We start from the raw sequence: 11292 nt of genomic DNA on the forward strand, positions 1-11292 counted from the left end.
CAACCATCTAAAAGCACAACCAAATTCCAATGGAAAAACAATGTCCGATTTTTGGTTTAGTTATCATCTCAACGTTGTTTCCATGTCATTTCAATGAAATTACAGTGAACCCACTTGGAATAGATGTTGAATTGACATCTGTGCCCAGTGGGAAGATTTGTCTATGTTAAAAATATGTTACAATGTTGACACAATCCTGTGGTTGCTCCAGGCTTTACCCACACATGACAATATGGTATAGGAAACCTACAAAATAACAGCAAGAACCCCCTCTGCAGTTTAGAAAATGCTGTCATAATTCTGTGCTGATAAACATTTACAACACATGTTTAACATTTGTACGTTTCCTATCCTATTCCTATGCCTCTTGTTTCTCAGAAACAGGCAGACTGACTCTGACTGGGAGGTCAATTGGGCTTGGCATAATAACTAAGGACTAGTTTCTTAGAATCCTGTTGTGGGCAGGTACAGTAGGTAGGAGGCCAGGGGACGTGATTTGGCTTTTAAAGACATTTTTCCCTTGGGGGGCGGAGCAGGACCTGTTCTACAAGTCCAGGTCACCTATAGGATGTGATCTCATGTCCCTCATTTACTATGTTGTGTGTCCTTAGCTGTCAGTCCAGTGTCTGTTCCTGGATGTGAGAGAGCTGGCAGAGCGCTTTCCTCAGGAAAGAGTAGATGCTACAGCACTGCTGAAAGATATTTCCTCCACTGAAAAGGGAATACACCACAGTAGTCTCTAGCTACAGTGCAGGAGCCAGTCATGGCGCTGCGCCCACGGGCTTCCTCCCAGCCTGGGAAACCTTCGTTCTTACAGAGCCCCAAGGTGGTCATGGCTCTGCGGCCCAGGGCCGTGTCCTCTCACTCGGGCTCCATGCTGGAGGATGAGCTAACCTGCTCTGTGTGCTGCGAGATCTTCAGGGACCCTGTGGTGCTCAAGTGCACCCACAGCTTCTGCCGGGCCTGCCTGCAGCAGTTCTGGAACCAGAAGAAGGCGAGGCGTGAGTGTCCAGTGTGCCGCAGGAAGTGTTCCCTGACGGAGCCCACAGTGAGCCTGGCTCTGAAGAACGTGGCCGATACCTTCTTCAGGGAGCAGAGGAGCCAGGGCGAGGTGGGCGGGGGGCCAGACAGAAGGGGCGTCCCAGTGAAGTCTGAGGCAAAGTGCCACACACACGGGGAGGTGCTGAAGCTGTTCTGCCAGGACGATGCCGAGGTGCTCTGCTGTGTGTGTCACACGTCTAAGAGGCACCAGGGCCACTGTGTGATCCCACTGGAGGAGGGGGCCCAGGAGCTCAAGGTTAGAATGGCTTGTCTCGTATCATTCAGTTTTGGATGGCTGTGTAACCCTCTTTTATGGTGTTGCAAATATTGTATTCTGTCAGAATCTTTTAATTTCACAGTTTCTATTCAGATATACTACTTTATATTGACCATATTACCTTGAAAATGTATTCTTAATCCAGCTTGTTTTAGCATCAGTATAAAACTTGAAGCAGTACAGTCAGCAATCAAACATAACTATTGTGAAACATGATTGTTATTGATGTGCCACATTTCACAACAGTGACATTTCGAAAGGGAGCCAGAGCCATTGATACTGTATCTGCTAGTTGGATAAAAAGAAACAAAAGAAAACTACACATTGTAAGGTGATATGGGAATGCTTCCTTACACGGTTACACCATATGCTAGTGCAAAGCACTGGCAGCAATGTTTCACCTAACCCTTACCTGGCGATACTTTTTAATTCTCGATTCAGAATAAACTATTGTAAACATCTGCAGTTGCAGACGGTACTCCAAAAACCATAGAATATGGTGTCACCCAAAAAAATCTCACCAAAATATCCTGATTACGGTTAAACAGCAGCCTATGACCTCCGATGAGCTTTGGCTCTGCCGTTGACGTTCGTGTTTACATGGCTAGATTTGCTTGAACTAAGTTTCCAGACGCTCTTATACACTTCACAGTAGTATCTCTAAATACGCCCCCCGCTCTCTCCCTCAGGAAGAAATGAAGAAAGAATTGATCCCTCTGAAGAAGAGCCTCCGTGGCCTCTATGAAGCCAAGCAGGAGTGTGATGACACAACTGTGCACATCAAGGTATCAACAAACAGGGTGTCTGAAACCGTAGGACATCAGCAGATCACAACACAACACTGACTGATGTTTAGCTCACACACTGTTAGTCTGTAAACAGTTGGAGGAATGCCTTTGAAAAAGCAAACCCTTGAAAATATGGTCTTATAACTTCTGTACAGTATATCCTCATGTAGACAAAGCAGTCAATATGCTTTGTGCCTTGTATTTGAGCAAGCGGTACAAGTGCCTGGTGTTTGACCAAGCAATTTCCCCTTGAGGGATAATAAAGTTATTTTAAATTGATTGAGTTTATCACACAAATCAGAAATCAGACATGTCTAGGTTGTAAGAAACTTTGTTGTCAATGGCTTGCCTACCAAAACAATGTTTTGACAAATGTCTGCACTTGTGTGTCTCTGTTCTAGAGTTCTATATAAGATTGTATCTCTCCTATCACCCGTTTTCCCTGTTTGGCCAGAGCCAGACCCAGCAGACAGAGAATCACATCAGAGAGGCGTTTGAGCAGCTCAGGCAGTTCCTTCAGAATGAGGAGGAAGCCAGGATAGCTATTCTACTGGAGGAAGATGAGCAGAAGAGACATCTGGTGAGGAAGAAGACAGAGGGCATCACGGCAGACATCCTCACCCTCTCTCATGCCATCATCGCTATTGATAATGACATAGCCTCCAGTGATGCTCTTTTCCTCCAGGTAAGAAGAATAGGAACTTTTATAAACCAGCAGTATTAACAGTACAAACAATTACAAAACATGTGTCTTGTTCCATTTTCAGAACTACAGAAACACAAAGAAGAGGTAAGTGTTTTGACTTGAGTACCTAATACCCTTATAATGTAATGTACCAAACTCCAACTAGAACTAAGTGGCTGTTATATTGTTGTAGAGCTGTGATACCTCAGAAGGGTCCAGAGGAGATCTCCGGTGCTATGATCAACGTGGCGAAGCATGTCAGCTCCCTCAAGTACAAGGTCTGGGAGAAGATGGTGGGGCTGGTGGAGTACAGTATGTATAGCAAGACTACAGTTGTCTGTTTATGCTCCAGTCTTTGGCTTGTTGGGTGTCTAGCTAGCTATAACTGCATTAACTAACGTTCTAGTGAACTTCTACTAGCTCGTATAGATGTACGCTAATTAATTTATTACTAGTTCCACAGCTTGTAAATATTTTCTAAAACTGTTTCCATCACTAAAGCCCTTTTCTCCATCTCCCAGCTCCTGTGACTCTGGATCCTAACACGGCCTACTCCTGGCTCTCTCTGAACAAGGACCTGACCAGTGTGACCAACAGTGGTCATGTGCAGGTGCTCCCAGACAACCCAGAGCGTTTTGACCACTTCGTGTTCGTCCTGGGCTCTGAGGGCTTCACCACCGGCTGCCACGCCTGGGAGGTAGAGGTGGGGGACAAGGACGACTGGATGCTGGGTGTGGTCAAGGAGTCCATTAACAGGAAGGGCCGGATCTCAGGCTGCCCTGAGGGTGGCTTGTGGATGATCTCCCACTGTGAGGGTGAGTATATGGCCGTGACCCGGCCACGCACCCCTCTCAAGCTGACAGGGGAGCTGAAGAGGGTCAGGGTGCAGCTGGACTATGAGTCTGGGGAGGTGAACTTCTCCAACCCTGTTAATATGACGTCTATCTACACCTTCAATGATTTCTTCACTGAGAGGATGTTCCCCTTCTTCTGCCCTGGAGCCAACATCAACGGCAACAACCCCGGCCCGCTGAAGATCTGCCCGGTCAAAGTGGCTGTGTGGAACAGCGCCACCTGGTGATGAGGAGGGGTTCTGACGGCACCATTCAAAGAGAGTGGAAGCTGTACATCCAAGGCACATATCCAGCCTCAAGACACATAGGTAATGGCGTAGTGAAATGTTTGGCACGGTGTGTGTGGAAAACATTTTGTAAGATCTTTTAGAGATTTTTTTGATTGCCTCTTGACTTTATTGATAGAAGAAATGAGATCCTGATTATTACCGAAAGACTCCATTTGACATTGGCTTTTAGATCCTGATTATTACCGAAAGACTCCATTTGACATTGGCTTTTAGATCCTGATTATTACCGAAAGACTCCATTTGACATTGGCTTTTAGATCCTGATTATTACCGAAAGACTCCATTTGACATTGGCTTTTAGATCCTGATTATTACCGAAAGACTCCATTTGACATTGGCTTTTAGATCCTGATTATTACCGAAAGACTCCATTTGACATTGGCTTTTAGATCCTGATTATTACCGAAAGACTCCATTTGACAAGGGCTTTTTTGCCATGTTATGGAATGTGTAGTAAAGTGTGAGATGAATGAAGATATTCAATACGACACAATGAATATTACAATTCCTGTATATAAATGCCCCAAAATGTATTTTTTTTTCTTCTCAATTGAATAAACTTTGGGTGGGATACCACTTGATTTTACTCATGTTTATTTGATGCGTATTTATAGAAGTTTTATAGAATGCTTATAAAAGATTGTGTTCAGAGTTCTCCAGTGTTCAGTACAATCCAGTGAGTTTACCAGGGCATGACTTTTCCCTCATCGTCCAGGAAGAGTCCAGTCTGTTTCTCAGTAAGGGAGTCCATCACGCTCAGGAGTCCTTCCACACTCCCTGGAGCATCGATCGACCCCTGGTGGTCATAGTAAACACATACAGTGGGGAGAACAAGTATTTGATACACTGCCGATTTTGCAGGTTTTCCTACATACAAAGCATGTAGAGGTCTGTAATTTTTATCATAGGTACACTTCAACTGTGAGAGACGGAATCTAAAACAAAAATCCAGAAAATCACATTGTATGATTTTTAAGTAATTAATTTGCATTTTATTGCATGACATAAGTATTTGATACATCAGAAAATCAGAACTTAATATTTGGTACAGAAACCTTTGTTTGCAGTTACAGAGATCATATGTTTCCTGTAGTTCTTGACCAGGTTTGCACACACTGCAGCAGGGATCTTGGCCCACTCCTCCATACAGACCTTCTCCAGATCCTTCAGGTTTCGGGGCTGTCGCTGGGCAATACGGACTTTCAGCTCCCTCCAAAGATTTTCTATTGGGTTCAGGTCTGAGACTGGCTAGGCCACTCCAGGACCTTGAGATGCTTCTTACGGAGCCACACCTTAGTTGTCCTGGCTGTGTGTTTCGGGTCGTTGTCATGCTGGAAGACCCAGCCACGACCCATCTTCAATGCTCTTACTGAGGGAAGGAGGTTGTTGGCCAAGATCTCGCGATACATGGTCCCATCCATCCTCCCCTCAATACGGTGCAGTCGTCCTGTCCCCTTGATGTTTCCACCTCCATGCTTCACGGTTGGGATGGTGTTCTTGGGGTTTTACTCATCCTTCTTCTTCCTCCAAACACGGCGAGTGGAGTTTAGACCAAAAAGCTCTATTTTTTTCTCATCAGACCACATGACCTTCTCCCATTCCTCCTCTGGATCATCCAGATGGTCATTGGCAAACTTCATACAGGCCTGGACATGCGCTGGCTTGAGCAGGGGGACCTTGCGTGCGCTGCAGGATTTTAATCCATGACGGCGTAGTGTGTTACTAATGGTTTTCTTTGAGACTGTGGTCCCAGCTCTCTTCAGGTCATTGCCCAGGTCCTGCCGTGTAGTTCTGGGCTGATCCCTCACCTTCCTCATGATCATTGATGCCTCACGAGGTGAGATCTTGCATGGAGCCCCAAACTGAGGGTGATTGACCGTCATCTTGAATTTCTTCCATTTTCTAATAATTGCGCCAACAGTTGTTGCCTTCTCACCAAGCTGCTTGCCTATTGTCCTGTAGCCTATCCCAGATTTGTGCACTCCTACAATTTTATCCCTGATGTCCTTACACACTCTCTGGTCTTGGCCATTGTGGAGAGGTTGGAGTCTGTTTGATTGAGTGTGTGGACAGGTGTCTTTTATACAGGTAAAGAGTTCAAACAGGTGCAGTTAATACAGGGAATGAGTGGAGAACAGGAGGGCTTCTTAAAGAAAAACTAACAGGTATGTGAGAGCCAGAATTATTACTGGTTGGTAGATGATCAAATACTTATGTCATGCAATAAAAAGCACATGAATTACTTAAAAATCATACAATGTGATTTTCTGGATTTTTGTTTTAGATTCTGTCTCTCACAGTTGAAGTGTACCTATGCTCAAAATTACAGACCTCCACATGCTTTGTAAGTAGGAAAACCTGCAAAATCGGCAGTGTAACAAATACTTGTTCTCCCCACTGTTAATGGTCGGCCTTTGTGGCAGTAGTGGTATTAGACTTTTATTGGGCCATGACTAATCAAAGCCTTTCAAATGTTGTCTTGACCCCACCAGATAATCAAAACAGAACATCAGACCAAAGCCCAGTTGTAGGCTTATTCCACGACCCACTATTGGGTTCTGACTCCTGCTCCAGATGGACTACTGGGACAACGCTGCTCTAAGGTGCTTAAACATAGTTCATTACATCCTTTCCCACCTTGAGGTCAATGCACTCAATAGAAGCACCCTGCCAGTCAGACTCACCCCTTCTCCACCCTGCCAGTCAGACTCACCCCTTCTCCGTCCTGCCAGTCAGACTCACCCCTTCTCCGTCCTGCCAGTCAGACTCACCCCTTCTCCACCCTGCCAGTCAGACTCACCCCTTCTCCACCCTGCCAGTCAGACTCACCCCTTCTCCACCCTGCCAGTCAGACTCACCCCTTCTCCACCCTGCCAGTCAGACTCACCCCTTCTCCACCCTGCCAGTCAGACTCACCCCTTCTCCACCCTGCCAGTCAGACTCACCCCTTCTCCACCCTGCCAGTCAGACTCACCCCTTCTCCACCCTGCCAGTCAGACTCACCCCTTCTCCACCCTGCCAGTCAGACTCACCCTTCTCCACCCTGCCAGTCAGACTCACCCTTCTCCACCCTGCCAGTCAGACTCACCCCTTCTCCACCCTGCCAGTCAGACTCACCCTTCTCCACCCTGCCAGTCAGACTCATTTCTCCACCCTGCCAGTCAGACTCACCCTCTCCGTCCTGCCAGTCAGACTCACCCCTTCTCCACCCTACCAGTCAGACTCACCCCTTCTCCGTCCTGCCAGTCAGACTCACCCCTTCTCCGTCCTGCCAGTCAGACTCACCCCTTCTCCGCCCTGCCAGTCAGACTCACCCCTTCTCCACCCTGCCAGTCAGACTCACCCCTTCTCCGTCCTGCCAGTCAGACTCACCCCTTCTCCGTCCTGCCAGTCAGACTCACCCCTTCTCCGCCCTGCCAGTCAGACTCACCCCTTCTCCGTCTTGCCAGTCAGACTCACCCCTTCTCCGTCCTGCCAGTCAGACTCACCCTCTCCACCCTGCCAGTCAGACTCACCCCTTCTCCACCCTGCCAGTCAGACTCACCCCTTCTCCACCCTGCCAGTCAGACTCACCCCTTCTCCACCCTGCCAGTCAGACTCACCCCTTCTCCACCCTGCCAGTCAGACTCACCCCTTCTCCACCCTGCCAGTCAGATTCACCCCTTCTCTGCCCATGTCAGTGCGGACCCAGCCCGGGTACAGGACCGCAAACAGGATCTCATCCTTCCTGAACTCCTCTGTAGTGCAGAGCGTCAGCATGTTCAGACCAGCCTGAGAGGAGAGGAAAGGAGGAGCAGGAAGAGAGAAGGGAGGGAGGCTGTTAAAGAGGAGAGGATACAGGACAATAGATTAGAGCCATGACTACGGAATGAATGAAAAGGTCAAACTCATCAGACATGACATGTATTCCATTCCATCCATTACAAAGAGCCCGTCCGCCGATTTAAATTGACACCAGCCTCCACTGACATGGCTGGGATAACCCGACAGGGAATATAATGTGATGGGAGAGGATGTGTTATGACAGGCAGGGTAACAGAGGTCTATTTACTTTGCTGATGCCATAGGGAAGAAAGAACACATCTCCTTGATGGTTGCCATGGAGGCCACCATGCTGGAAATGCTGACCACAGCTGGCTTACTGCAGGACATTCCTGGTTTCCCACTGGCTGTGGCTGCTGACTGCAGATAGAGCAGAAACTCCTTATGAGAGTGACAGGGACAGCGAGAGAGACAGAGAAAACAAAAATGACAAATCATTCTTCAGTATTCTGCACCTTTTGGTTGCAGACATTAGGGAAAAACAAATACATTTTGAATGTCCTCTAAAAAGTATCTGTATGTGTGTTTTTCTGGCTCTCTGCCCTCACCTTAGTGATGTCCATAGGGCCCAGGATGTTGGTGTTGAATGCAGCCTGTTTTTCTTGGGTATGGTGCTGTGAGTCAGCATCCACTTGTTGTTTACTAGCACGTTGAGCCCAGCCTTCCCCACCAGACTACTGGCTGACTCCTTAATGCTGCAGGGGTCTGTGGCGTCTGACAGACACAGAAGAGAAAAAGTCTGTCAGTCAACCGCTAGACTAAACCCAGATCTGTTTGTGCTGTCTTGCCACCCCTAACTGTAATTGTCCTGAAAGCACAAACAGATCTGGGGCTAGTAACCCCCAGTATCCAGTCTAACATCCCAGCTGGCCAGCTCAGAGTAACCTGGCACTCTGCCATGTGATTCATACAGTACAGGCTATACAAGTGCATGCTGTGACTGGTGAGATTGACAACAGTGCCATTAATAGGCTCAATAATCCTAGTGCTAGAGCGTGAAGAAACAGAAGAATGGAACAGAGCGAGTACTCACCAAGACGGACGACAGTGATGACATTGGGGTGCTTCTTTGCCAGGTCTCGCAGACCCTTAAACACAAAGGACACATTGTTGGTTAGACACAGAAAATACATCTCCAGGAAGGCTTTATTTTCTATCTTTGCTCAGTAGAGTTTTCCTTATTCAGTGGAGTTTGCCTTCAAGCAGAGCCATGTATTTAGAGAGTTGGGCCATTGAGGTTTGTGCATTATGATGCATTTACATGACACTATTTCAACATTCTAAGGCAGCCATGTGAGCGCCCTATTAACAAAATATGGGGAATATTTAATAATCACCATGCACTGCACACTGCCCTATCCCATCTGGACAAGAGGAATACCTATGTAAGAATGCTGTTCATTGACTATAGCTCAGGATTTAATACCATAGTACCCTCCAAGCTCATCATTAAGCTTGGGGCCCTGGTCTGAACCCCGCCCTGTGCCACTGGGTCCTGGACTTGCCGACGGGCCGCCCCCTTCGCTGATCTTCAACACAGGGGCCCCACAAGGATGCGTGGTCAGCTCCCTCCTGTACTCCCTGTTCACCCATTACGGCGTGGCCAATCACGCCTCCAACTCAATCATCAAGTTTGCAGACCACACAACAGTAGAAGATCTGATTACCAACACGGAGGAGGTGAGGGCCCTGGCGGAGTGGTGTCAGGAAAATAATCTCTCCCTCAACGTCAACAAAACAAAGGAGCTGATCGTGGACTTCAGGAAACAGGAGAGGGAGCACACCCCTATCCACATCGATGGGATCGCAGTGGAGAAGGTGGAAAGCTTCAAGATCCTCGCCATACACATCACTGACAATCTGAAATGGTCCACCCACACAGACAGTGTGGTGAAGAAAGCGCAACAGAACCTCTTCAACCTCAGGAGGCTGAAGAAATTAATCTGGGCCCCTAAGACCCTCACAAACCTTTAAAGATGCATAAGCACCCGATGTCACAGGAAGGCCAAAAAGATCATCAAGGACATCAACCATCTGAGCCATGGCCTGTTCACCCCGCTACCATCCAGCAGGAGAGGTCAGTACAGGTGCATCAAAGCTGGGACTGAGAGACTGACATCAGCTTCTATCTCAAGGCCATCAGACTGTTAAATAGCCATCACCAGCCACCCGGTTACTCAACCCTGCACCTTAGAGGCTGCTGCCCTATATACATAGACATGGAATCACTGGTCACTTTAATAATGGAACACTAGTCACTTTAATAATGTTTACATACATATATATATACTGTATTCTATTGTACTGTATTTTAGTCAATGCCACTACGACATTGCTCATCCTGATATTTATATATTTCTTAATTCCATTCTTTTACCTTTAGATGTGTGTGTATTGTTGTAAACTGTTAGATACTACTGCACTGTTGGAGCTAGAAACACAAGCATTTTGCTACACCCGCAATAACATCGTCTAAATATACTGTATGTATGTGACCAATAACATTTGATTTGATTTAATTTAAATAAGGCTATGTAACTGAATGTCTAGAATTAAAACAAAATACAACATTCTAAAAGTCGACCCAACTCTCTAAATACATGGCTCTGCCCTCAAGGACATAGCTGCCCTAAGAACAACATGGAATAAGGAACTCTAATCTCCTCTCTCTGCTCCAGCAGCAGCAGCTCTGCTCTCACCTCAGCTCTGAGCCCGTCTAGGTCTCGGCAGCAGGCTAATAACTGGCGGACCGGCCAGGGAGACTCCACCATCTGTTTAACCACCTCCAAACCCAGGCTTCGGTTGGCCCCCGTGATCAGGACGCTGCATGCTTCAGCTGCCATTTCTTCTCGTTTCAGTCTCTGCCTCGACCTGGAGTGTGTGACTGTTCAGGGCTCTTCCTTCCCACCCCATTTATAACGTCAATTATTTTCATTGAGTGTTTATTCTGTAGCCTCACCACACCCAGTCCACATTAGATTGTGCATATGAGGTATGCTGAGACACGTGTGTGTGTGTGTGTGTGTGTGTGTGTGTGTGTGTGTGTGTGTGTGTGTGTGTGTGTGCGTGTGCGTGCGTGCGTATGCGTGAAGGTGGGCATTCACTGGTTGAATCAACATTCTTTCAATGTCATTTCAATGAAATTACATTGAACCAGCGTGAAATAGACATTGAATTGAGTCTGTGCCCAGTGGGAAGTTACATAATGTAAACTGTGATGAGGGCTAAGCCAACAGCAGGCATGGGGACGCAGCCTGGACTGCAGCTAAAAGCTGTGTGTCCATCGAACAATAGAATGAGGTAATGTAAACAACTCAGCTTTGGGAGCAGAAGGTGGATCAGATTCAGGGAGCAGATGAGAGGACGCTTCCCACGGCCTGGACAAACCGTCACCTGAGTGGCGCAGCGGCCTAAGGCACTGCATCTCAGTGCTAGAGGTGTTACTACAGACCCTGGTTTGATCCAGGGCTGTATCACAATCGGCAGTGATCGGGAGTCCCAAAGGGCAGCGCACACTTGGCCCAGCGTCGTCCGG

General features: G+C 47.3%; 1 protein-coding gene and 1 pseudogene across 1 annotated transcript; one reads left to right on the forward strand and one right to left on the reverse strand.

Annotated features, from left to right (window-relative positions):
- The first annotated feature begins 6 nt into the window (after positions 1–6).
- Positions 7–4521, forward strand: LOC118374465 (E3 ubiquitin-protein ligase TRIM35-like). Its single transcript, XM_052502868.1, has 6 exons — positions 7–1297; positions 2008–2103; positions 2561–2791; positions 2874–2896; positions 2985–3103; positions 3313–4521. The coding sequence occupies exons 1-6, from the start codon at positions 764–766 to the stop codon at positions 3870–3872; spliced, it is 1563 nt and encodes a 520-aa protein (XP_052358828.1). The 5' UTR covers positions 7–763; the 3' UTR covers positions 3873–4521.
- A 60-nt stretch (positions 4522–4581) lies between these two features.
- On the reverse strand, positions 4582–10669 carry LOC118374462 (uncharacterized; annotated as a pseudogene).
- Positions 10670–11292: the final 623 nt, after the last annotated feature.

Source organism: Oncorhynchus keta, unplaced genomic scaffold (assembly GCF_023373465.1).
Source record: "Oncorhynchus keta strain PuntledgeMale-10-30-2019 unplaced genomic scaffold, Oket_V2 Un_contig_16416_pilon_pilon, whole genome shotgun sequence".
NCBI classification, from domain to species: Eukaryota; Metazoa; Chordata; class Actinopteri; order Salmoniformes; family Salmonidae; genus Oncorhynchus; species Oncorhynchus keta.

Bases quoted from the DNA above. Each gene is read 5' to 3' on its own strand.
- LOC118374465 (XM_052502868.1), top strand. From the start codon at position 764: ATGGCGCTGCGCCCACGGGCTTCCTCCCAGCCTGGGAAACCTTCGTTC. The intron at 1,298-2,007 runs GTTAGAATGGCT...TCTCTCCCTCAG, and splicing joins AGGGGGCCCAGGAGCTCAAG to GAAGAAATGAAGAAAGAATT. The intron at 2,897-2,984 runs GTAAGTGTTTTG...ATATTGTTGTAG, and splicing joins TACAGAAACACAAAGAAGAG to AGCTGTGATACCTCAGAAGG.